We start from the raw sequence: 25475 nt of genomic DNA on the forward strand, positions 1-25475 counted from the left end.
ACTCTGTGAGACAGGCATGGCTTGCGACAGAGTGAATATCTTGTAACTGAAGATCTGTGCAGCCTTCTGGACAAAAGTTGAGTGATCGAAACACCTCCAGCGCACGCGCATAGTATCCTCCTCTCATCGACTTTTGCAAGTCGCCCTCGGTGGTCCGCTTCCGAGACAGTGGTCAATAGCTGCCACCTCAACTCCAGTACACCCACATCGTCACATCGCCAGACCCAACGCGCCACACGCCTACAATCATGGATCTCAGTAGCTTGAAGGACCAAGTGAGCAACCTCACGCTCTACGACCTCAAGGCGGGGTTTCGCAAGGCCCAAAATGGTAGGCTGAGGGGAAGGGTGAAGCCAGCTGGCCAATGCTAATGCGCGTCGCAGCGGTGATGAACTACACAGAGATGGAGGCCAAGGTCCGCGAGGCAACCAACAATGAGCCCTGGGGTAAGCGGAGCGTCGTGTGTCGCAAAGACTGCAGCTGACAGGCGGCCAGGTGCTTCATCGACTATGCTACAGGAGATTGCCAATGGAACCTTCAACTAGTAGGCGGTGCCCGAGGACCTGGCGGATCGTGGCTAACAACCTAGCCAACTGCTCAACGAGATCATGCCCATGATCTACAAGCGCTTCACAGAGAAGGCGTCGGAAGAATGGAGACAGATCTACAAGGTACTTGGGCGCTCTCGTCGTCGCTGGCGTCGCTAACAGGCCAGGCCCTGCAACTCCTCGAATACCTGATCAAGAACGGCTCAGAACGAGTCATCGACGATGCGCGCTCCCACGTCTCGCTCCTCAAGATGCTACGGCAATTCCACTTCATCGACCAGAACGGCAAGGACCAGGGCATCAACGTGCGCAACCGCGCCAAGGAGCTCGCCGAACTTCTTGGTGACGTCGACCGCATCCGCACCGAGCGCAAGAAGGCGCGCGCGAACCGAAACAAGTTTGGTGGTGTCGAGGGCGGAGCCGGCATCGGCCTGGGTGGCTTCTCAGGAAGCGGTAGTGGGGGTGGCAGCAGCAGATACGGAGGGTTTGGCAGCGAGCAGGCAGACTACGGCGGCTACAGAGGAGAAGTCTATGGCGACGGCGGTGGTTTCGGAGGCAACCAGTCTGGCTTCGCAGACACACAGCAGCGACGCGACAAGTTCGACGAATACGACGAGTACGACGAGGGCGAGAGTGCCAGCTCAGCACCGGCACGGCGGAGAGAGCCCACAACCACGCACGCAAGGAAAGAATCCAAGAAGGAGGAGCCCAAGCCGAAAGCGCCCGAGCCTGTCGTCGACTTGCTCGCCTTTGACGACGAGCCTGCGCCCATGTCGACTTCAGCAGGGAAGCAGCCCGCTGCTGCTGCCAACGACGACTTTGGCGACGACGACGATTTCGACGATTTCCAGTCCGCTGCCCCAGCAGCACCTGCATCCAAGCCAGCCGCACCAGCCTACAACATCGTCTCTCCTGCGTCGACATCTACCATTACCTCGTCAACCCAGTTCGCCGCACCGACAGCCCAGTCCTCGGCCCAGAACAACAACTTCAGCAACCTGCTCGCGACAGTCTCACCACCACCTGCTGCGAACAAAATGAGCGCACCCCCCTCCATGACCTCTTCCTTCTCGCAGCCTCCGCCCCAGCCCTCAGGCTACCAAGCCTCGGGTCCGAATTATTTCACGTCCGTACCCCAGCCTGCGTCTCAATCAGCGTCATCCACGCCTTCTGTCATGTCACCTGGTGCACGCATCGGTGGTGGCATTGGCGGCGGCATTGGCGGCGGTGCGCCCAAGAAAGCTGGTGGTGATGCGTTTGCGAGCTTGCTTGGTGGTGTTGCGCCGAAGAAGGCGGGTACTCCGACGCAAAAGGTGACCATGGGAGACTTGGCCAAGCAGAAGACCAGCCAGGGGCTTTGGGGAGCACCGGCTTCTACTCCCAGTACACCTGCTGCACAAGCACCTCAATCGGGATCTAAGCCTGGCGGTGCGCTAGGGGATTTGCTTGGTTAGAGGGGGGATGATAGTGTGTCGTGCGCTTTTTACTTGGTTCGGGATAGGGATACAAAAGTGGCGTATGGTATGAGAATGAAGAGGGCGTAATAGACGACATACGAATTCCTGATACGCGTGAACATAATGGGGGTTGTGATGCTTCTCCGCAAAGGCGGGGCTCTCATTGGCTGTGCTCCTATTGGAGAACTACACTCTGCTTGGAGCCACCCAGCTTCGGAACTCAAAGGCCTGTCTGATCAAGGCCGCGACCAAGGCTATGGGGGCAGGATACAGTTGAAGCACGTTTTAGTAATGAGAAGAATCATACGATGTATCAACATATCGACACTTGAAGCTGTCTTGCCAAATGCCTGCCCCCACTATGCCATGGCTCCGCAAACGCGCCAACGCCATTGGCCGCACCACAACCCCGGCGCATACTCATCTCCGCAGCCAAGACCACACTCTCTCCACGCGCCAGCATGTCAAAACAGCATCCGTCTCCTTTTTCCGCCATGTCACAGATGGCATAGATGCAGCTCTCTCGCTTTCTTTTCCGCGTCGCCTGGCTGCTCTTACCCATCGCCTTGATCGGCACAACATGGCTGTACCTGTACCCTGTTTTCCACGGCTGCGCCTTTCCCAAACCCCCGTCGTCTACTACGCATACGCAAGCCGTCGCGCCGTTCCGTCTCCTGTCCCTCGGTGATCCACAGCTCGAGGGCGATTCTTCGCTGCCGGATCCGAACGCGCTTGTCTTTCCGTCGGTGGAGGAGTTTGTACCGAAGTTGCGCGGTGCGGCTGGTTACGCGGCGAAACGAGATGTTTTGAAACAGGCAGCACGGGGTGTTGTGATAGATGCGAGGAAATGGATAGAGGGCAAGAGGAAGGCGGTGGATCTATGGGGCAACGACTGGTATCTTGCGCATATTGTGAGGAGCTTGAGATGGTGGACTGGACCTACGCATATCAGCGTCCTGGGGGACTTGCTAGGCAGTCAGTGGGTCACGGATGGCGAGTTTAGGAAGAGGGCGGGGCGGTATTGGAATGTTGTTATGAAGGGGTTGGAAAAGGTGCCTGATGAAGTCTTTGGCGCCATGGGGAGCGACAAGACGGAGCTGTCACCAGCAGACGCAGCACAAGAACAAGAAGGCGAGGGAGAAGAGAAGGAAGAGACAAAAGAGAGGAAGCCGCTATGGGGCGGTACGACAGAAGTGCTCGGTGTAGACAAGGACTGGGAGAAGCGCATCATAAACATTGTCGGAAACCATGATGTTGGCTATGCTGGCGACATTGACGAAGCGCGCATCGAACGCTTCGAGAAGGCGTTTGGAAGCTCGAACTGGGATATCTGGTTCACGCTTCCAGACGAACTGCGTTCAAACAAATCCGATCCAACCGACGCATCTCCATCTACACAAGACGACGCAAGACCGCCATCCCTCCGCCTTGTAATCCTCAATTCGATGAACCTCGACACTCCCGCCTGGTCCTCGGACCTCCAAACAGAAACATACTCCTTCATGAACCATATCATTACGTCGTCCCTGCCTGTCTCCGACAAAACACACGCCACCATCCTCCTCACACACATCCCGCTCGAAAAGGAAGCTGGCATCTGCGTCGATTCTCCCTATTTCGATTTCTTCGAGGGCGGCCAAGGGCTCAAGGAACAGAACATGCTGTCTGATCACTCGAGCAAGATCGTGCTGGAAGGCATGTTTGGCATGAGTGCGAATAAAGATGCAGAGGGGGGCGGCAAGGGCAGAAGGGGTATAATCGTTAATGGACACGATCACGCTGGGTGTGATGTCGTGCATTGGATTAGGCAGCCCGGCGTGCAGGACACATGTCAGGCCGCGAATGTGAAAAGGGAAGAAGCATATTGGCCCACTAGTACTGCGAACGATACTATGATTGCGACGTCGGTGAATATCGATGGCGTCGATATTAACCTTGTAGTCGCCAACGATACCAATACCGATACCGCGATCCAAACCGAGACCGACCCAACGCGCGAAGAATCAACATCTGATTCTCCGCCAGAGCCTACTCTGGAACCGTCTTCAGAACCACCTCCACCGCCCAAATGGCGCGCTCACCGCTTCCCCACCCGCCCTTACGATGTCTCTGCGGATAACGAATGTACGTCCATCAACGACGCGCCGCATATCCGCGAAATCACGCTCCGCAGTATGATGGGCGAGTACTCTGGCTATGCCGGTTTCCTGTCTGCGTGGTTCGATGAGGAGAAGGGCGAGAAGGGGGAATGGGTGTTTGAGTTTAGTTCGTGTGGTGTGGGCGTGCAGCATTGGTGGTGGGGGGTACATATCGTTGATCTGGTTCTGGTGGCTTGCGTGGTTATTGGGAGTGTGGTTTGGGGGTGCGAACGAGTGGTTGGTGAGTCGAGGGATACCGCGGTGGAGAAGAACGGGAAGATGGGCGGGATGGAGGAGGTTGGGGATAGGAACGAGGCGAGGAGGATTGTACAGAGTACACGCGGGCGCACGTCTTCTGTCATGGAAGTCAAGGAACAAAAGATATAGACTAGAGAACAACTTGTGCCAATAGATTTATCGATATGGACTCATATCAAAAAGACAGTCATGCAGCCGCCCAACCCCATGACCACTAGACCGCCATACGCTCGACATCCTCGGTAAGCTTCAAGAACTGATTCTCGGCATTCCTCGCATCCTCTTTGATCATCTCCGCCGCCCCTTCTCCAATGCCATACGCCACCATCTGCGTATGTCCGTTATTCACCTTGGGAACAGAAGAAACATCCGCGACCCGCAGATTCCGCACACCGCGAACACGAAGGCGAGAATCGAGGACAGCATTCGGATCATCCGGTTTACCCATCGCGCAAGTGCCAGAAGCATGGTAACCTAAGGATACGAATTGTTAGTCTCCAACCTCAAGCAACGGACAGATCAAGACTGTAAATGAACAAAACTCACAAGTCGTAGCATGCTCCCTAACATGCGGCTCCCACTCCTCCCTCGTCTCAAACGTATGATGAGCCAACCGCTCCGGCCAACTCCCCTTGATAACATCCTTCGTCCCTTTCCCTTTCATAACAATCTCATTCGCGAATCTGCACGCCTCGCTCAGAACCAACATATCCAACGGGTCTTCTAGATACGCATGATCCACAACCGGGTTCTCCATTGGATCAGCAGACTTGAGCATCACACTGCCCCTACTATGCTGATTAAACAGTAACGCACACATGGCAAAAGCATGTTTGTGGTCAACAGGAAAGTCATCGTATTGCTTGGGCCCACCGTACAACTCCGTGTTCCAGAACTCGACGTTGGGTTGCGAGGGCGTGAGGCCCATGGGGTCGCGGCCTGGTTGTCGGGGCGCGTTGGTCCACAGCGGTGAGTCCTGGAGACGCTCGTCGAGCCGGGCGTAGCCGAAGGTGCCAAATGGGAACGTAGACAGGAGTCCGGTTTTCTTTTCTTGGTACAGGGCGTAGGTGGAGGCTAGGGCGTTGTCGTGGAAGGCGAGGTGGTCGTTTGTTAGGTTTGGCGAGGAGACCTCGTAGAAGATGAAGCAGAGGACGTGGTCCATTAGGTTTCCGCCGACACCGGGGAGGTCGACGAGGCACTCGATGCCATGTTTTTTGAGCTGTTCTTTTGGTCCGAGGCCGGAGCGCATGAGGATTGGTGGACTGCAGTATGCGCCTGCTGCGACGATGACTTCTTTTCTTGCTTGGTAATCGATCTTCTTGCCATTCTTAGATATCGTTGCTACGCCTGTTGCTGTGAGGCTTTCAGACTCTTTGCTGAAGAGCAGTTTATCGACTGTGACTTCGGTCTTGATGGTAATGTTCTCCCGCCGATAGCCCTTGGTGATGAAGTCGGCGGCGGTACTCCGGATACCTTGATGCACTGTTCGTGGCACGTCTCCGCATCCATGTGGTGTCTCTCCTGTGGAAAACATGTCGGCGTGGTAAGAAAGGCCCTGGTCAATAAAACTCTCTCTGACGCGTTCAGAAATAGCTGCTAGGTCATGAGGTTCAGTGTGAAGAGGTCCTGACGTCCCATGGACCGACATATCAGCTTTGTGCCAGTCTTTCTCATGAAAAGTCTCAGCCTGTATCATGGTTAGTTTCTATGCCACTGCAGTTTAGCCTTCCACAACGAACCCTCTTCATGTACTCAAACATCTTCTCTCCAGTCCACTCATCCATCTCCCAGTCGTCGTAATCCTGCTTTGTGCCTCGAATACAAAGCGTACCATTGACGCCACTCGATCCTCCAAGAAATCGTCCTCTGCTGACCTTGACCTGTCGGTTGTCGACCTTGGGCATAGGTTCGGTGACGATATTCCAATCTGTTTCACTATCGAAGTTCTTGCTCCACCCTCCCGCCATGTGTACGTTCTCAAGATCGGCATTGTCGGGTCCAACTTCTAGGACGAGGATCTTTGCATTGAGATCTTCGGCAAGGCGACCTGCTATTACGCAGCCTGAAGTGCCGCCACTGGTGGATGTCAATTAGCACTTGTCTCCTCAAAAGGCCATCAGCAGAGAACGATGTATGAATCTCTTCAAATGAGGGTGAATTACCCGCAGATGATATAGTCGTAGACCTCCGTAGGGTCAACTGAGTCGACGCGTTCAAGCGACATGTCTGTGATGGTGAGTGTTTAAAGGAGCGATCCAGTTCTCCGTCTCCAACCACGGGGCCGGAACATATATAACGTTACCGTATGGTCAGATAGCCTAGGACTGAGTGCCACGGAATGGAGCCGCACTGCATGATAGTGCGTCCGGATGTACCGCCACGTTGCAGAATGGGCCAAAAGGAGAAGCTACTGCGTGATGACTAACGTCCTTGCTTATTCCAATCCTGCAAAGACTCAGCTGGTGAACCAGCCTAACAGCTGTGATTGTGATTCGTGTTTCCACGGTCGACCGTGTGTACTGTTATCACCACCTCCATGTAGGTCTTCATTTCGAGCAGCGGAATCAGTCCGGATGCGTCGATCACGCCGTATTTTGAGTTTGAGTCTAACTCATTTGTGGTGTCACCTAGAAAGAAGCAAATCACGTAGAACTGGATAGCGTGGGTGATCAACGAATCAGAGGTAGGTAGGTGGAATGCTATGTTCTTTAAGTTGATGTTTGGTCGGATGGCTATTCGCCCTGCAGCCGCGTTGCGGGGTAACTCCATGCACCCGAAAGGAAGGGACTATACCGGATACGTCGACCTAGGGTCTGAGATCACTACATCGATAGCTTAGCAATACTTGAGTATGTTCCAAGGACTAAGACAGGCAAGGCAAGGTTGCTGTCGTTGATCCTAAGGTTCACCTCCTCTAAGATGTTGAGTACGTTTGATTTATACATCAATCTGCAGGTAGAAGGACGGTTCGCTAGAAGATTACCCCGGGATGCTCCACCAGGTTCAGGGATTAGGACACATGTACTTTTGTTCCTATTCTGTCCTATCCAAAGTGTCTATTTTTGGCAAACGAAGCCACGGAAGTATGATACAACAGTACACCATCCCTTCTGAACCATTTGCTAGAACGTACTAGGCAAATACCGTTCCGTCTCAGTTCATAACAGTCTCAACGTCTTCTACCATCACAGGCCATCTAGTAGCCACCACCGAATCCACCACGGCCGCGATTCCCGCCTCGTCCACGACCAGCATCGCCACGAGGACCACGAGTCATCGCAGAAGCCGCGATCGGAGCCTGGAAACCAGGAGGCGGGGCTTTGCTTCGAGTCTCACGCCTGTATGTGTCAGTCTCATGTCGCATCAGCACCTTTTCATCATGTCTTACCAGTTCGGGTACTTCATCAAAGAGCGACCCTCACCCCACTGCAGTCCTCGGTTTTTCTCCTGCTCGGCGACGACCTCGTACGCGTCTTGTAGTCCTCGCGCTGCCTGGAGGGGAGGGAGAACGAGGCCGCCCCACTTCTTGTAGTGACGGACTAGAAGCAGGTCGATGAGAGCAGGATTGGCAACGATCGATGCAACGCCGGGGTTGATATCATCTGGGTGCGTCATGCCCCAGATTATCTGATCCATGGCGTCTTCATTGTTCTCGACGAGGTCCTACGGCGTGTTAGTGGTAATGAAATGAGTGCTTGAGTGAAAGAAAAAGGGAAAGAGTGACCAGATGGTGTTGGAACGAACCAACAAAGAGTAAATTAGAAAAGAGCTTACAATCGCGTTGCTGACGTTCACGACCGTGGCAACATCGGTATCGTGATTATAGTTCGCTGACTTGCCCTTGTAGGTACGCCAGTACGTTACCAAGCTGGTGTCCGCGTAGGCCTCGAAGCCGTTGACGATATGGCCAGTTGGACGATCGCGTCCAGGCTTGTACTGGATTGCGTTGGAGGAGGGAGTTTTGTTAGACATCTTGTGGTCTTATTGGTTATGTATAGCTGAAGATTTTCAAGCGCGTTAGCAAAGATGTCTCCAAGGAAAAGAATTAGTAACTTACTATAAATGTTGGTGAGGAATCGGAAGAGAAGTTGTCAAGTGGAAATAGATTTATCTCTATCTATATAGGAAAGGGAAAAGGAGGAAGAGTACATGAGCAGCAAGTTATATACTCTGGAGAAGCCGCTCCGTCTTGCGCCAAGGCACGCAATCCTCCCTCACGTCGAAAAGCGAGAGGCGGAAGACAAGGGGTCGCCCTGGAAAGGTCTAGCTAGAAGGTGAAGGCGGCATTTACCCCGGACATTGAGAGGGTAAAGCCGTCGCAAAGGACAGTCACCTAGATTGGAGATGTGAGGGGAAACGCACCGCCTGCGATACCGGACGTTCAATGAAAGGAGCTGAGCGAGATGTACTTATACAGCCGCAGCGTTGAGGTAGCAAGCGTGTTTCGTGTCATCAGGGAATGTGTGAGTTCCAGGGGTGACTAATGTGCCAACTGACCTCATATGTAGAAGCAACACAGTGTGCGCGTGCACACTCCGCATCTTGATTTCTCAAACATGTATCCCTACATGGATTTGTTGCAAAAGCCACTTGAAGATTATGCGGTATCATGAAGGAGGATACAGTCTAGCGTCCAAGTGGAGGCGTATCTACTGCCTGGCGGCGCCAGAACCATTGTATCCCTCGCTGTCAAGAGGTCCATGGGGGACGACAATCGTGCTGGCGTATCAGCACGGATAGCTTGAGAAAGGCCCAGTAAATCCTGGAGGGTCGTTTGATACTCCATCTCGCACGTTCGGGCTGCTTGATGAACAATCACAGGGTGCATTGAGCGCGTTCTGTTAGCACTCGCTCTTGTAGAACATAAATACCACAGGCTCTCAATACCTTGGGCTTCTACATCCACCCACAGTCCTATCATGGCTCCTAATCGATCGTCGATGATGTCCCACATGGTGCGAACAAGGGAAAGGCCAGAGCCCAAGATGAATTACTATGATTACATCAAGTCGTCTAAAAGACTTGCCGCACTGGAAGCCAACCGCATGCCAGACTTTGCGTCGATGAAAAGTGCGGACCTCCGAAAGGCGATGCAGGTGCGAAGGATGCCACAAACTGGAACCAAGGCATTCATGATCGACGAGCTAGAGGAGCACTTCAGAATCATGCTCGATCGACACGAAACTGAGCATCTGTTCCAAGATCAGCGTTTTCTACGTGAGCGTCCGGGACTCATGCTTGCCAGTAAGGTCAAAGCAGAGCCTTCAAGACCATCCTTCATGGACTTGCCTGGTGAGCTGCGAAACATGATCTACGAGCTTGCCCTCTTCAACCCTTCTTCGAAAACATCAGGTGATGAAAAGTTGGAAGCCACAGGTGATTATCATCATGCTGAAGTTTTGACAATGGTTAGCCGCAATGGTCATGTATCCCTTCCTCATTCCGGAACATATCCGGTGCACCTACGTGCTGCTGAGCTTCGCATCGACCATACCATTTCAGTGTTGCATGTTGTCGGCGCATTGAACAAAGAAATCCGAAAAGAGGTGCAGACGTTCTTTTGGGCCCGGACCAGCATTCGGCTAGAAACCTCCGGACTAACATCCACATGTGTTGTTATCCGCCGATTTCTGAAGAAGATCGGTCCCCTTGGTAGAAGCGCTCTTGCTGGCTTAGATGTAAATCTAACGCCTGCTGACTATAGACACCGGGACTACCAAGCCATGATCTCGCTGTTACGAGAATGCAAGAACTTGCGAGACCTAGCCCTGTATCTGCCAATATCCACAATTATCGGTCCTGTCGACCGGGACGCGATTGAAAAAATTCTTCTTACATGGCCAACCTCTAAACAGTCCTAGTGTGAACGATCTTGTGGATGCGCTGCATTCGATGCCACAACTCAGTAACGTGTGTTTGAGACTGGTGCTTCCGACAGGATACAAGCATCGCTATGGTCATGGCTTTGGCTTCAACGATAAGTTTGCCGACTTTGCCTATTCTGGAGCTCGTGAAGCTCTATTGGTCCAGGAAGTTCGCACGCGCCTGAGTGCTCGTCTGGAAGTTCAATTCGACGTCAGGGGTGACAAGGATTATACCCTAGATTACAAGAAGTGGTTGGGCGAATAGTGTTGAGATCGGGGGAGAACAAGAGCTGCCAGAATGATCAAATAGTCTCGATGAAGGTCCGCGCGATACTGACAAAAGATATAGGCGCTTTGTCGTGTGCATAGGACCAATACATAATATTCAAAGGTCCCCTCAGGACGTAATATACCATGCAAAACGAGGTCTTTCGTGTTTAAGATAATTGATCGTGATGACATTCGACTTCTCCGCTGACACACACTGTATCCTCGCTGCGCACCTCAACAAATATCCGACTATGTTTCGATCGAGAAAGAACCGCGACGGACTCAACAAAAGGAGTGTAAGAGGACAAGTAGTCGTTGTTTCAGGCATGTGCGGGTTGCCAGTCGTTGGCTGAAGCTGGACAGTGGTGGTGGAACTTGTCTGGAACGCGACACGGCGGGCGGGGAAGACGCGTTCCGCCTGCCAAGCACGCTAAGTGGATAGCTCTTTCCTATGACACGCCACCGAGCTTTCGTCATTCCTAGACCGCAAACGTATGCAAGCAATCTGCGCGACATCTGCATCCAAAGAGTGACTGTCTTTACTGCAAAATACATATGCGATGCCCGCAGCCAGAGACGGCACAGTGCATACTTATCACAGATCACATCACACCCATCACAGTAAAAACAAAAACTTCAAGTATGATCAAAATACATTAATCTATCATAATCATCAAGTCATCGCAAACATCTAATCTTTTCGCCCCCCTTAGTCATACCTAAGCCCATGTCCAAACTTGAACACCGGATTCTCAGTATCAAACGGCACATCCTCCCTTGACGCCTCAACAGCCTCATCACACCTCGGCAGATCAAACGGCAGCATACCCTCAGGCCCGCTTCCATCCTTGCCGAAAACAACATCAAGGAACGCATTCGGACTAGAACCAAAGTTGACCATGAGTGCCTGCGCCTGCTCAGCAATCTCAGGGAACGCGCCGGGGCGGTCAAGGAAGATGTCGACAATGGTGGGCACGGCGGCGTAAATGGCTGCTTGGCGCGCCTTCTCGGTGCTGTTGTATTCCAGAGAGCCGGAGTGGTAGTTCTTCTCGAAACCGCCCGGGCGGGGCTCGTACGGCGCGGCCATGCGGAGGAAGGCGTAGTCTGCTTCTTGGGGAGTGGAGACAACGGTCAGGTCGCGGGATTCGAGGTAAGTAGCGTTGATGCCTTCGACGTAGAACTTGGTCTTGGACTTTTTGCAGTCCGAGGCCTTGAGGGGGAGAGTGTGGTGCTTGTTGGTGAGGAGGGTGAAGGACTTCTTCTGCGCTTCGTAACCGATGGCAACCCATTCTGGCTGTCCGACCGAGGCGACGGCTTCATCGACGTCGACAAAGGGGTTGTCGAACAGGCCGAGGATGAACTTCTCACGGAGGAGACGGCGGACAGACATGTCGATTCGCTCCTCACTTACGATGCCCTTTTCTACCAGCTCAAGAATGAGGTCGGTGCGTTGCTCACCACCCATCTGGTCGGTACCTGCGTTGAGGATCTTCTCGGCACGCTCAAGCTCTGTCAGGTTCTCGGCACCCCAGGCACGGGCGGGCATGTCTTGACCAGCGATGATGCTGTCGGTGATGAGACCCCAATCGCTGACGACAATGCCGTCGAAACCGAGCTCGCCGCGGAGCAGGTCGGTGACGATACCCTTGTTCATTCCAGCAGCGACTTCTTCGTACTTGGTGCCCATGGGCCTGGAGTAGTAGGGCATCATCTGCCTTGCGCCGGCTGCGATGGCCGCCTTGAAGGGAATGAGATGCATTTCAAAGTTGTTTCCAGGGTATGTGGCATTCTTGCCGTAGGTGAAATGACTGTCCTCTCCATCTTCGACGGGACCGCTTCCAGGGAAATGCTTAGAGACGGTGGTGACGGAGTCCTTTCCAAACTCGCCAGGGCCATGGAAGCCCTTGATGTAGGAAACGACCAGCTCAGCGGTCAAGGTTGCGTTCTCACCCATGGTAGTCGTTATCCTGGCCCACCTTGGTTCGGTCGCTACATCGATCTGGGGGTGCAGAGCAGACCTGATTCCTACGGCCTTGTATTCTTGTCGTGCAATATCCGCAAAGGTATGTACGAGCTCGGCGTCACGGATTGCTGCCAAGCCTAAGCTGCCTGGCCATTGCGAGAACTTGCTCGCGGCGATCTGACTACCAGTGGCATCAACGAATGTGTGTCGGGGATCCGAGGAGAGGGTGATTGGGATACCGAGCCTGGTATCCAAGGCCACTTGTTGGAGGCTGTTGTACCATTGCGCAGTTACGCGTACATCAGGAATTGCAGTGTTGAGATTGAAATGTGTCAAATGTCTTCCTTGGACCGCAGCTACAGTATTGTTTGACAGGGTTCCGTTTGCCCCCTGGGAGGTGATTTGCTGGAAGAGCTGCCCGGCCTTCTCTTCGATGTTCATGCGTTGAATGAGATCCTCCACACGCTCATCCACCGATAGCGATGCATCTCGGTACGGTGCGGAGTCCATCTCTGTTGACCGCGATGTCATCCGTGGGTATGTTGAACGACCTGAAACCGGGGTGCGGATGACTGTTGACATTGCTGTTGCAGCGAAGAACAGCGTTGTGAAGGTGTTCAGCTTGCGCTGACTGCGGTTGCGAGCGACCATCTTGCCGGGCGTGTGATGTTAGGCAAAAGGTGGGAGATGGATTCGGATGCTACTGAACATCACGCGGATGTGTACTAGGTATTTGTACTCTGGCTTCACAAACCCCGTCACGATGGTCCGCCATCATGTACGCCACATCCGAGGGAAAATGAAGTCCTGTGCCTGCTTGGGGAAACTTCGGATGGACTGTTGGCTTGGACCATGTGCTAGTAGCCAGCCTCTCTGCAGACTTGGCACGTACCGAATTGCCATGAGTTGGAGCCGACAATCGCCAAGACGACGTGTGTGTGTGGAGTGCATTGTGGGGGAATCGTGGGTGGGGGTAAAGTTCCCGAGGCTACGACACCATTTTCCGCCGACACCTGGACCGGCAAATTGGTGATTGGGTGCACGTCCACGCTACGAGTGCTAATGACATATAACGAACGGTTCGACACACCCGTTCTAGCTGGTATTCCAGCTGTCATGTGAGGAGGTGAAAATTGCGCATACTCGGGAATGACTTGTAACTCCACATTACGCTATGCTGCCACTGACTCAATACCCACAATTCGCAATACGGGCGGCTTTTGAAAAACATCCGATCTGGGGATGTGCGGCATACCAGTCGACGAATATTGGTATTTCCGCCAAAGCAGTCGTCAATCCAGGATGTGGGCTCATGCCGAACACAATTTTGATCAAGGCAGGTGAAGAAGATGCAATTAGCACCTCTCTATCTGCAGCTGAGTCGTGGATGAAGGATTCATCTCTCGTCGCAATGTCTGGTACAATATTCTCTTGTGTCGGCCCATTTATTTGAGCCGTGCTTCCGGTACAACAAAGGTACTAAAGCCATCCCCGCGGTCTCCGCCATCGCAAAACTAGTTTTGTTAGCACTGTAACTACACCAGTCTACCGTCATGCCATGGCGGAGACACTCCCTGTTTTCAGGTGCGCACCCGCGCATCACTGGTATGATCCTGGAACCGGGAATGTGTTCCTGCTAGCTCTTGTGTATATTGACTCGAACGCTTCTCCGGCTTTCATTTCGACAGACCAGAGAAGAACGATGCAGGGTGCACGTCGTCATTTTGCACACCGTTCCTTGTCGGATGGTTTGGTAATCAAAGCTTGTCTTTGTGCGGCTCAATGTTAGCTTGGAAGTCGTGGTGGTGCAAAAAGTCGGAACTCTTCTTGTGGCGGTATAGGCTTTTGCTGACCTTGTTAGCTGCGCCGGCTATTCATCGGGAGGAAGTAAAGAGCTCCGTCTTGCGCAACAACGTCGATGCTTTCATGATGTAAGACAATCAGTCTCAAGACATGCAGACGCAAATATCTTCCGCTTTGAAGCGTCTGCTCGGCTCGCAGCCCTGCGTCAACAAATTCTGTTTCGCACGAATATTGCGCACGCAACAGAAGGCAATGCTGCCAAAGCAACTCCGTATCCGATATGCCGCGCGCAATGCCGATGGAATGGTAAAGTGCACTACCCGGGGCCCGAAGCGCATACCCAGCCCGTACTAAAGAAAAAGCACGAGGACAACACGAGTCCGATGGTCGGTCCAGACTCGACGCTGCTTGGCAAATGCTTGGAACTTCAGGCCTGGCCTCGGAGACAATGGACTGAGAGAAGAGAATGAATTATGAAGTGGCTGAGGAAGACAGAGAGATAATGTGGAGAGAAGTGGGGATAAAAAGTACGACGAGATTGAGAACGACGCGATCGTTGGGGTGGCCGCACCACGCGCCTCTTGGGAGCAAATTGCTTCGCGCCCTGTGTCTTCGGGGAAGGTCTTGATGAAGACACCTGCGCTTGAGATGGAGGTGCGCTTTAGATACAAAGACGCGGCATTATCAAGAAGTCGTTTTTAAGTGCTTACCGACGTGCTGGTCCCTGGGGTTTCAGTGTGGGGTTAGCGAGCCATGGCAGGAAGGTGCGACGTAACAGGACAACGACAACTTTGGTAGCGATAATCGCAATGGAAGCATCATTACAAGGGACGCGTTCTAGTAGTTCTCTACCCTGGAAAAAAAATCGGCCTGGTGCGAAGAGATCCGATGCCGTTATCGAAGCAGTAGTAATAGCACGACAACGACCACCGCTACAGTAACAGTGGAAAACAAGGCTACTCTGACCCTGAGTTTCTATCGCGATAAGTGGAATCGGAGTGCTCACGGGGATGGACGGATAGATGGCAGATAAACGCAATGGCTGTAGGCTCGATATAAACATGAAGAGCATATTTTGATATCCAAAAGCGGCTTGAGCAGGAGAACAATCGCAAACCATTTGGATTTTGCATCCATCATTTCTAGTCTTGTTGTTCCGTGATAAATTCAGAGGGTTTTGCGTTTCGCTGTGGGCCTGCTACTGACGTAGTTCGTCCTTCGCCCACGTCCTCCACGGTGCAGGAGCTCTGGCACGGAGCTGCGAGGCCTTCCCGTCGCCGACCCTGAAGTGCAGGTATCACACCCTACGTCGCTGGGTGATGATGGAATCTGTATACATCACAACCCGTCTCTCTTTCATCCAAATCGTTTGCCGTATCCTTTGACGACCCCATCCAATATTGTGCGCATCCTCTTGCACCCCTCAATTCCCACCGCCAGCATACCCTCTAACCTCTCCATCCTGACCCTGCTCTCCATGACGCAAACAGCAACATTATCGCTCTCTCCCAGTGTTCCGACTGTTAGGAATGGCAACTCCAATTCTTCCTGGTTATTCAAATCTAGCAACGGATCATCCGCGCTCGCATTGTCCGCCGCGCTCGCACTTGCCGAACTTGCCGCCGTACATGCCACGAGGTAATCCGTCATGGGTATTCCAGCATCGATAAGCGCTAGCGTACTCGCATTGATACACGCCGCTAACAAGCTGCCGTCCTGGCTGATGATGTGCACATTCAGCGTGATGGTCGAATGCGGGTAGAGATGCAACAACAGCACACCCCCAAACGCCTCCCTCAGACAGTGCTCCATCTCGCTCGTCCTCTTATCACTCTTCCTCTTTCTGCGCTCTACACCAGAGAAGCCAGCAAAGTTGATCTCGACTTCCACTTTGGCGAGCTTGTCGGCGCCGCCTCGCTGCCCGCTCTGCTTGCCTTCTGCGGGGCCTGTCACGGAGACGAGAATCTTGGTGTTGCCCATTTCGAGGTACGAGGATCCATCGGCGGCGGCTTGCGTCGATATTTGCGCCTGGATGCGGCGAAGTTCGTTCCAGCGGCGGCCGTCGAGACGGAGGAGCGCGAGGGAGTAGGTGCTGGTGTCTAGCGGCATTTTGGCGATGTCGCGGAATGGGGGAGATAACGGGTATTATGCGACACGATTGTCGGCTTCGAATCTGGATCTGGACGCTTTCAAAGAGTGCAATTGCACGCGATGATGTAGACGTCAAGGCTCGAGCTCCAGATTTTGGCTCGAAGTTCTTGCAGGGATGCTCCGTTAGTCGCGCCCCGCTTTCACGTGAGAGCGCGTTAGCGTGTTTCTGCAGCTTATGCGCCCTCCCGCTTTCCTTTTACTCTCACCTCACTTGTATCCTTCCATGACAGTCGTCGTGGAGATGGCCGTGCGCAAAGATGTGATTCAATCCAGGTCAAATGTCGCTGCCAGTGACTAGCTAGCAACTCCCAGCCTACTCATCCATCATGTCAAGGAATCATGGAAGAGCGTTAAAAGCCTTCGGCGAGAGCGGAGAAGATGACGATGACGGTCTTGATATCATCAAATCGTCGCGCAAAGAGTTGGATCTCTCCCAGTACATTGACGGTCAGTCGATGCTTTTCCCGCTTCTGACGAGATGCTGATATCTGGCAGCCCTCACACAAAGCCAGACCCAGTCGCAAAAGATAGCCGAAGAATCAACAGACGACGAGGTGCATGTGCGGAAGCCAGTAGCATCGCGCAAGAGAACTACGTCCAGTCCTGGCACCGACGACACTGACTCAGAAGCTGATTTGTTGGACGATGAGTTCGACACTGGTGCTGCCTACAAGCAGTTCAAGGGTCGCAAAACTCACAACCGCAGGCGCGTCGCTGCTGAAACCAACAGAATTCGCGCTGCAAAGAAGAGCAAAGCATCGGCCGCCTCAAGCGTCGTCGGTCGAAAAGCTCCGCCAAAGAAAGACACCGGATATGGTGCGACGGGGTTTACTACCGACTCTTTTGGCGACGACGCAGGTGCTCCGCCTACTTTCCTGGACGACCCGATACCCGATTATGTCATCTCGCGACAGCGGTCGCTCAAGAAGTTGCATGAAGCTGGGCTGCGATATCCTCCTAGCTATCGAGAAGTTGACTGGTCCGATGTCGCCGATGCCGAAGAGAAGCCAATCCTCCACAAGGACGTCCTACCGCAACGAGAAAAGAAGGACATAAAACTCCGCGAGTCGCATGGTGTCATACCCGGGCCCATCGCTCAATGGTTGCGCGACTACCAAGTCGAAGGCGTCCAGTTCCTTCATGACAAGTTTGTCAAGCAAACAGGTGCTATACTCGGCGACGATATGGGCTTGGGCAAGACCATCCAAGTCATCGCATTCCTAACAGCAGCGTTTGGTAAAACAGGCACTGAGCGTGATGCAGCTTGTATGCGGAAGATCCGTCGCTTACCCACAGAACCATGGTATCCACGGGTCCTCATCGTGTGTCCGGGTACGCTCATGCAAAACTGGGAAGACGAGCTATCCAAGTGGGGTTGGTGGAACGTCTTCCGATACCACGGCTCCAGCGTAGCGGACAGGAAGGGCGTTCTTGGCGCTGCGGTGAAAGGATCGCTCGAGATCATGATCACGACATACACGACATACCGCAATCATGAGAGCGAGATTAATATGATTGACTGGGATTGCGTCATCGCTGACGAGTGCCATCAAGTCAAAAGCAAGAACGCTGAGATCACCAAGGCGATGAACAAGATCAACGCGTTGTGCCGCATTGGTCTAACAGGCACGGCTATCCAGAACAAATACGAGGAAATTTGGAACCTCCTCAACTGGGCACGACCTGGCGCATATGGCTCAGCACAAGAGTGGAAACAGAAGATTAGTCTGCCGTTGAAGCTAGGCCAGGCCCACGATGCGACCAACGCGCAGCTCGCCGACTCGCGAAGCAAGGCCCAGGACCTCGTTCACAAGATCCTACCTAGTGTCTTTCTTCGGCGTATGAAGACGCTTATCGCTGATCAACTCCCGAAGAAGAGCGATCGCATTATCTTCTGCCAGCTCACCGAGACCCAAGCTGATGCATACCGGACATTCCTCGAGAGCGATAGGTGTGAGATGATACGCACCGCACGAGAAGAATGCGATTGTGGGTCCAGAAAGGGCAGAGGATATTGCTGTCACGTCGAATTTGAGGGTGAGAAGTGGTCAAATTACATCTTCCCTGCCATGATCACATTCCAGAAACTTGCGAATCACCTCGGTCTGATAGTACCAATGTCGAGCGAAAACCAAGAGAAGCAAGCTAAAGATCTCGAAACGCTGCAGATAGCTTGTCCAGACACATACAAGAAACTCTATGCGATCCGCGACAACATCTTGAGACAGTCCCAGCGAGAGTTTTGCGGAAAGTGGAAGGTGTTGCGGCGACTGCTCGACTTCTGGTACTCAAACGGCGATAAAGTCCTCATCTTCTCACACTCGGTTCGCTTATTACGACTACTCAGAGGCCTCTTTGACGTTGATGGTACAAAGTACAACTTCTCGTACCTCGACGGCAGCATGAAGTACGAAGATCGCTCTCAGGCTGTCGCAGATTTCAACGCCGACCCTAACCAATTCGTCTTTCTCATCAGCACCAAGGCGGGCGGCGTCGGTTTGAACATCACCTCTGCCAACAAGGTTGTCGTCATGGATCCACACTGGAACCCAGCATACGACCTCCAAGCCCAAGACCGCGCCTACCGCATCGGCCAGACCCGCAACGTCGAGGTCTTCCGCCTCATCTCAAGCGGCACAATCGAAGAAGTCGTCTACGCCCGCCAGATCTACAAGCAACAACAAGCCAACATTGGCTACAACGCGTCAGAAGAACGCCGCTACTTCAAAGGCGTAATGGACCAATCTACCAAGAAAGGAGAACTATTTGGTCTAGAGAACCTCTTCACGTTCCAAGAACATAGCGTCTTGCTCCGCGACATTATGCACAAGACCAACGTCGCAGAATCAAAAGCTGGTGTTAATGCGTACGACTTCCACGTCGACGAGTCGCAATTCGACAGCGAAGACGAGGATATTCTAAGTAACAAGAATCTCGGCCTTGATGACGACGCCAATATCGCCGGTATCAAGAGATTCGCAGACTCATTCCTTGCAAATGCTACGGCCAGGGAGAAAAAGGTTGCGAAGAGGAATGGCCCAGATCCGATTAATGCCATCTTAGCGAAAGCTGGCGTGCACTATACGCATGAGAACTCGGAGGTTATAGGTCGCAGCGAGATGGAAGCGAGATTGGGTAAGCGCGCACAGGAATTGCGCAACGATGTTGATCTGGGGAATGAACGTGTGTTTCAGGGTACGCAGTCGCAGTCGCAGCGTCACTCGAACCCGCTCGATAATTCCAACGACTCCGAGGCTGAAGACGAGGATGTCCATATCACGGGCAGTGCGACGAAAGGAGAGTTTAAGATCAACTACCGGTACCGACCTAACGAGCAAGTGAGGAAGAGACAGTTCTGCAGCATGGCGGAGAGTATGGGCTTTGATGATCCGGTGGAGTTTGCGCTGTTGGTTGAGAGCAGCAGTCAGGAAGAGAGGAGGAAGATGCTAGAGAGATTTTACCGCGGAAGGAGGAGGCAGATGATGGCAAATTTGGGAACGCCGAGGTAGTATTCAGATACCCAATGTTCTCAGACATGCTCAGTGTACCCAGCGCGCTATCCATGTTTCCTTTGTCTTTGTTTGTCGTGCAGCAACGCAGCTCTCGAGGCTATTCTACTTGGAAGAAAGCCACCACGTTCCGTACAGTGTCCACATTCCCCAAGAACTTGAACCGTGTCTTATACTGCGGTCAGACCGGCAGATACATTCAGGTCCAAAACAGTATTTTTCCGATCAGGGCGAACCACGGTGTAAGACTCAATTGCTCCAGGCTAACATGCTCAGTCCGATTCCACCAACCAGCGATAACAATCTTGACACCAGCACCAATCAAGGTCCTCAACACTGGGAGAGCCGCCAATGATGTTTCTAGACAGGCACCCTCAATGATCATTATTGGCGTCTCCAGATCATCCGATGTATATTGCCCCAACTCTAGAGGCAGCACCTCGATAGTTAATGTAGCTGGTTTCTGAAGTTTAGACAGCAATTCGAAACCGTACGAAGTATCTTGTTCCAGCGGACTTGTATCAAAGAGGCCACGAGGCCGACAATCGAGTTCCATCTCGAAACATACGTGGCGTAAATGCTGAGTGACATCTAAATGTGGCAAGTTCCAGACAGTGTTGGCCGTGTCGAACAAGTAAACCACATCTGAATCTGTGTCGAGCTTGAAGTGGCAGCGATGATACCATGTTTCGGCTAACTCTACGAGAGTATTCTGGCCCATGTATGCAATGTGGCGCACATGCGGGCGGCTCTTGAGTACTTCAGATGGATCATTCACGGAATGCTCAATGAACAGGTACATGTCTAAAGTCCGATGCACGAAATTAGCAGACACATAGCATATAGTTCGTACGTGACAGGTACGTACCGTCTTCAAGTAAGTATCCGTAGACAAAGTCTCGTAGTTCGCGGGGTAATCGCTCTTGCATCTGTGTACAGATATCGAGGCACGATGACTTTGCGTGGTCTTCAACGCATCTACGTGCTTTGCTTCGGAGGATTGCAGGCTGACGCGTGAGACGAGAGGCTTCTTCCAGCATACTGTTATCGAGTGTGAGCAGATATCCACGGAAGAAGTATTTGATATTTACCTTTTGACGTGGTCGGGGTAGAACGCCATCGCGACTGTCGCTATCTCGGGATAGCAATCCATCGCACAAGATGTTGTATGAGACTCGGAGAAAGTGAGAGAAGATGTCAGTGTATCCCAAGACCCCAAACAAAGCTAACCCCAACGAAGCTAGAAGTATGTCACAAAAGGTGCAAGAGCGACGACGTCGGACCCTGAAAGCGTTTGCTCACCGTCTCTACCCGATCTGATCCACGAGGAAAGAGGGAATCAGTCCCTACGCGACACAAGAAACGAACCACGATTCAACACCGCCAATGCAAACAAGGAAATCTACCATATCCCAATACATCGCTAAATACACCCAACCAACAAAAGAAAAAGAGCCTGGTATCTTCCTTTGATGCGAAAAAACCCGCCAAAGATCCACATGACCAAGTCCCAAATGCTTTCCCCCATCTCCCAGCTATTCTTTCTAACAAGAGACCGTATACATCGTATCCATACAAACATTCATCTTTTCCAAACACCGTCTTTGCCCAGACCATATCTCTCTCCCATCATCGTCTAAAAGCGCGTGCGTACACATAATCCCACATTCCATCAACACCCCAGCCCCACATCTCTAATCAAATAACCCATTCAACATCACCGTCTCCCAACCCCCCTCCCATCCCTCCACATGCCATCACTAACCGTCACAAACTTAACATTGCGTCCCCGACTCCTCACGCTCTCCACCCCCCCGGCATCCACCCATCTTCCCAGATTCTTACACTGACTAACATCAAAGCGCTCAAGATCACGACACCCTTCCACCACGGCCTCGACGCCCGTGCCCGTAACGCGCACACACCCCCTAACACTAAGATTGCGCAGCTCAAGAAGATGCAAAGAGATACACCGCAGCGACGTATCCGAGACCGCGGAGCCACAAAAGGCGAGGTTGAGGTGTGTGAGGGACGGTAGACCGAGGGCCAGGACTTCTGTTGCGGTGTCGGAGAGGGCGCAGCAGAATGACTAAATAAAACCTTTTCGTTAGCAAAAATACATTCAAACCAAACCAATATATAAGCTGATTCGACCTACCAGATCCAGTTCCTTGAGCCCCTTTGCCGCATTCGTAAGATACACAATCGCATTATCAGTCAGATACGTGCAATCGGCCAGCACGAGCTTGGTTAACCGCGGAAACGGGTACACACTCCAGTGCTGAAACCCCACGTCCGTAATCGTCGTGCAGCGCGTGAGGTCAATGCTTTCGATGCGGTTAGCGGCGTGGACAGCAATATGCGCCATACTTCTATCGGTAATATGCTTGCAGTAGCTCAACGTCAACCGCCTCAGCTTTGGGCAGCCAACGACGGTACCAGGCGGTAGTGGTTGCGGAGCAGGCTGGTTTCCTTTGCCTTTTCGGCCATTTATTTGAGCTTGGTGTTGCGCATGTGCCATTGCCATTTGCGGAGGCATTTCAGGAACGACCCAGCCAATTACACGAGCGAGCAGGTTATCGCCTACTTTTCTGCAATTGCTAAGGTCGACTTCTTCGAGGCCTTTGGCTTTTTGCACCATCTCTAGTACAGCTGGCCCGGTAATATCCCATACGCTCTTCATGCGCCAGATTCTGACACTGGGTCCGCATGTTTTTGCCAGCTCGGCGAAGCCCTCGTCGGTTACGTGGAAGCAGTTGCTGATGTTGATATATCGGGGGCGGCTGCCTACAAAGGGGCATATTATGTCTACTAGCGATCGGTCCGTGACTTTGCGGTTGTACTTTGTGAGGTCGAGGTTGTGAAGTATGTCCGGTGATTCGGATATCAGCTTGTTCCAATGCGAGGAGATTGCGCGCAGCTTCATGAGCTCGTGGATGTCTAGGTTGGCGAGAACCTTGACAAGCACTGCATCTGATAGTCTGCCTCTGCCATATATGCTGGGCTTGTTGACGAGCCGGGGACGCTTAAAGTCAAAAGGCATCTCCGGCGGGGTAGATGTATGCTTCGCTATGGTAAATGACGGCGACGGGGAAAGGGGGGATCCACCAGGCGATGGGGATTTGGGAAAGTCGGTCTTGGCTGGGGTAGCTGGCGAGTCGGGCATTGATCCTGGAGGCGGCGGGGCGAGCGACCCTCTCCTGGATCTTGATCTGACATTGTCGAGGTCGACGTTGAGAAACGGGTCAGGATCAAAGGGTTCCATCATCTTCTCGTCTCTCCGGGTGGGTGCTGTCAGCGGGCTATCGATTTCGATGGTGTCATTGAAGGTGACAGTCGGCACGCTCTTCTTGCGCCGCGGGGTTCGCGGTATTATGTGGTCTGCTATCGCCAGGTCGTGGATGTTGGGCGTACTATTCGCATCCAGCATTTGCACATCGTCGTCCTTGGCAGTCATCAGCCGCTCTTTCGCGACATTCTCAACCTGCCGACGCACGTCAGGCGTACACTTTTCCCACAGCTGGTTCAGCGTGTCGCCACTGATCATCAAACACTCGACGGCCGACACGGAGCGGACCGTAGCCGTGCGGCGAGGCGCAAGCGAGAGACTGACGACTTCGCCAAAGTATTGCCCAGGCTTCAGTCGGGCCTTTACTTCCTGGAAATGCTGCTCGCCCGCTGCGATGGACTTTCTGCGTCCGGCGTTGGGCGACGTGTAGCCGTTCTGCTCGGGCATGTTCATGTTGATGACCTCGACCTCGCCTTTTACGATGAAGAAGACATCACGCCCCTGTGTGCCCTGCCGGATTATATCGGTAAAGGGGTCGAACGAGCAGGGCTGCGCACGCATGCCTATAAAGTGCAAGATGTCGTCGGGCAGCTCGGAGAAGAGAGGCAGTTCTTTGAGCAGCGGTCTCACGTGTATGCTGCCACTTCCAAAGGCACTATGGGCTATGGCTTCAGCGAGACCCGGGCTCGGCGATTTCCTCTTCTTAAAGGCATTGACCTCGCCCTCGCGCAGAGTGCCGCTCTCCGCCATGACCACGTCGCCGTCCTCGCGATCGCGTTTGCCCGTTATCTGGCGCATGGGCATGGCAGGCCGTTTGCCCCCCATTTCCGACTTCTTGCGCTGCAGAATGGCCAGGCGCTCCTGCGCCTCGTGCATGATGGCGACTTCGACCTGGGGAAACGCGGGCAGCTCCTTCATGAGGTCTTCCTTGTTCAGCCGCACGACGAGCGAGCGCATGTTGGCGATGATGGTGGCGGTACGGGGAATGTCCATGAGGATGCCAATCTCGCCAAAGAAGGCGCCGGGCTTCAGCTCTGCGTATGTGCTCTCCTGGTCGCGCGACGTGACGCGCACAGCTCCGCGGACCAGCCAGTACATGGCCTTGCCCGTCTCGCCCTCTGTGAGAATCGTGTCATGGGGCTGGTACAGCTGCGGCTTGAGATGCAGGCCGACCTGGGTGAGGAAGGAGTCGGGGGCCGCCTGGAACAGCGGGAAGGAGCGCAGGCGGTCGAGCAGGTCGAGCGGCAGGCCCTGGATGGTCGAGGCAGCCAGCGGCGAGGGCCGAATGGGCCTGGCGGGATTGGAGTCGCTGTCGTATGCGCGCACCATGGCAAAGGGATCAGGCACCGGCACGCCGCCGTGAGCCCGCACGGGGCCGCCTGGCCTGTATCGGCGCATCGTCGTGGTGGTGACCGGCGGCGGTGGCGGCGACACCAGAGGCAAACGTCGCGGTCGGGCAGGAGCGAGGGGCACGTGTCAGACGGCTGGGGAAGGAGCTCGTGCGTGGTGGGGGAAGGGGCGGTGGAGTGTGTGTGAGAGGGCGGACAGTCACCAGCGCATGGTGGTGAGTGCGCAGGCGGTGGAGCTCCTCGAGTGTAGTTGAGTTGTGCTGCTGGACGCTTGCTCGGCCAGGGAGCGGGATGCAGACGAGAGCGGGCGGTGGCACAATGGGTGAGCAATGCTGCAGGTGGGCGGGCAGCGAGCTATGGACAAGGGAGCTCGGGAACCTGCAGTGGGTCCTGGCGCGCCGGCGTCTGGGTGCGCAGTGTAGTGGAGGGTAGTGTATAATTTCTTGTGACTGCAGCAGAGGTGCTCGGAGACATGATGGATAGACTGCGGGACGAGGCTTGGTCCCGCAACGCGGTGGATCCGTCTAACCGTCTACTACCCTTTGCGAAACAGCACCCACGGCCCTAGCTACATAGTACACCGCGTTCAACCTTACCTGCCTCTGCGCGCGCCCCCATCGAGCGGCGCCGTGTCCACGTCTTCACCGCATCCATCGTGCTCCAAAACACGGCCACACCCTCGCGGAAGCCTTCTAGAATTTCTTTCCCGGCAAAAAGCACAGAGATGTGCGTCGAGTGTCGGCTATTGTGACGAACGACAGCCCACCACCGCACCGACGCTCTACCCCTGGCGCCTCCTGTGCTCTCCCACCGTCGCGTGGCCCCTCCCCCCTTCGCATCAGATCATGTCGCAGACAAGGCACGCACCGCGCACGT

General features: G+C 53.6%; 8 protein-coding genes across 8 annotated transcripts; 3 read left to right on the forward strand and 5 right to left on the reverse strand.

The window, feature by feature from the left end:
- Window positions 1–248: 248 nt before the first annotated feature.
- On the forward strand, window positions 249–2002 carry ACET3X_002190 (uncharacterized protein; the record flags this gene model as incomplete). The annotated part of the gene is made up of 5 exons (XM_069449641.1): window positions 249–330; window positions 384–446; window positions 496–544; window positions 590–671; window positions 716–2002. 5 exons carry the CDS (start codon window positions 249–251, stop codon window positions 2000–2002), a joined length of 1563 nt encoding a protein of 520 aa, XP_069308737.1.
- A 515-nt stretch (window positions 2003–2517) lies between these two features.
- Window positions 2518–4530, forward strand: ACET3X_002191 (uncharacterized protein; the record flags this gene model as incomplete). Its single annotated transcript, XM_069449652.1, has 1 exon — window positions 2518–4530. The coding sequence occupies one exon, from the start codon at window positions 2518–2520 to the stop codon at window positions 4528–4530; it is 2013 nt and encodes a 670-aa protein (XP_069308738.1).
- An 85-nt stretch (window positions 4531–4615) lies between these two features.
- Window positions 4616–6625, reverse strand: ACET3X_002192 (uncharacterized protein; the record flags this gene model as incomplete). The annotated part of the gene is made up of 5 exons (XM_069449663.1): window positions 4616–4875; window positions 4948–6088; window positions 6141–6296; window positions 6375–6477; window positions 6564–6625. 5 exons carry the CDS (start codon window positions 6623–6625, stop codon window positions 4616–4618), a joined length of 1722 nt encoding a protein of 573 aa, XP_069308739.1.
- Window positions 6626–7597: 972 nt separating this feature from the next.
- Window positions 7598–8373, reverse strand: ACET3X_002193 (uncharacterized protein; the record flags this gene model as incomplete). The annotated part of the gene is made up of 3 exons (XM_069449674.1): window positions 7598–7739; window positions 7790–8064; window positions 8176–8373. The coding sequence occupies 3 exons, from the start codon at window positions 8371–8373 to the stop codon at window positions 7598–7600; spliced, it is 615 nt and encodes a 204-aa protein (XP_069308740.1).
- Window positions 8374–11244: 2871 nt separating this feature from the next.
- On the reverse strand, window positions 11245–13149 carry ACET3X_002194 (uncharacterized protein; the record flags this gene model as incomplete). The annotated part of the gene is made up of 1 exon (XM_069449685.1): window positions 11245–13149. One exon carries the CDS (start codon window positions 13147–13149, stop codon window positions 11245–11247), a length of 1905 nt encoding a protein of 634 aa, XP_069308741.1.
- A 2245-nt stretch (window positions 13150–15394) lies between these two features.
- On the reverse strand, window positions 15395–16523 carry ACET3X_002195 (uncharacterized protein). The gene has a single exon (XM_069449696.1). It carries the CDS (start codon window positions 16408–16410, stop codon window positions 15658–15660), a length of 753 nt encoding a protein of 250 aa, XP_069308742.1. The 5' UTR covers window positions 16411–16523; the 3' UTR covers window positions 15395–15657.
- A 255-nt stretch (window positions 16524–16778) lies between these two features.
- On the forward strand, window positions 16779–19961 carry ACET3X_002196 (uncharacterized protein; the record flags this gene model as incomplete). The annotated part of the gene is made up of 2 exons (XM_069449708.1): window positions 16779–16899; window positions 16948–19961. 2 exons carry the CDS (start codon window positions 16779–16781, stop codon window positions 19959–19961), a joined length of 3135 nt encoding a protein of 1044 aa, XP_069308743.1.
- Window positions 19962–21300: 1339 nt separating this feature from the next.
- Window positions 21301–25041, reverse strand: ACET3X_002197 (uncharacterized protein). The gene is made up of 2 exons (XM_069449719.1): window positions 22120–25041; window positions 21301–22050 (listed from the first exon to the last, which is right to left on the reverse strand). The coding sequence occupies exons 1-2, from the start codon at window positions 24646–24648 to the stop codon at window positions 21679–21681; spliced, it is 2901 nt and encodes a 966-aa protein (XP_069308744.1). The 5' UTR covers window positions 24649–25041; the 3' UTR covers window positions 21301–21678.
- Between the last annotated feature and the right edge of the window lie 434 nt (window positions 25042–25475).

Source organism: Alternaria dauci, chromosome 2 (genome assembly GCF_042100115.1).
Source record: "Alternaria dauci strain A2016 chromosome 2, whole genome shotgun sequence".
Classification (NCBI taxonomy): Eukaryota; Fungi; Ascomycota; class Dothideomycetes; order Pleosporales; family Pleosporaceae; genus Alternaria; species Alternaria dauci.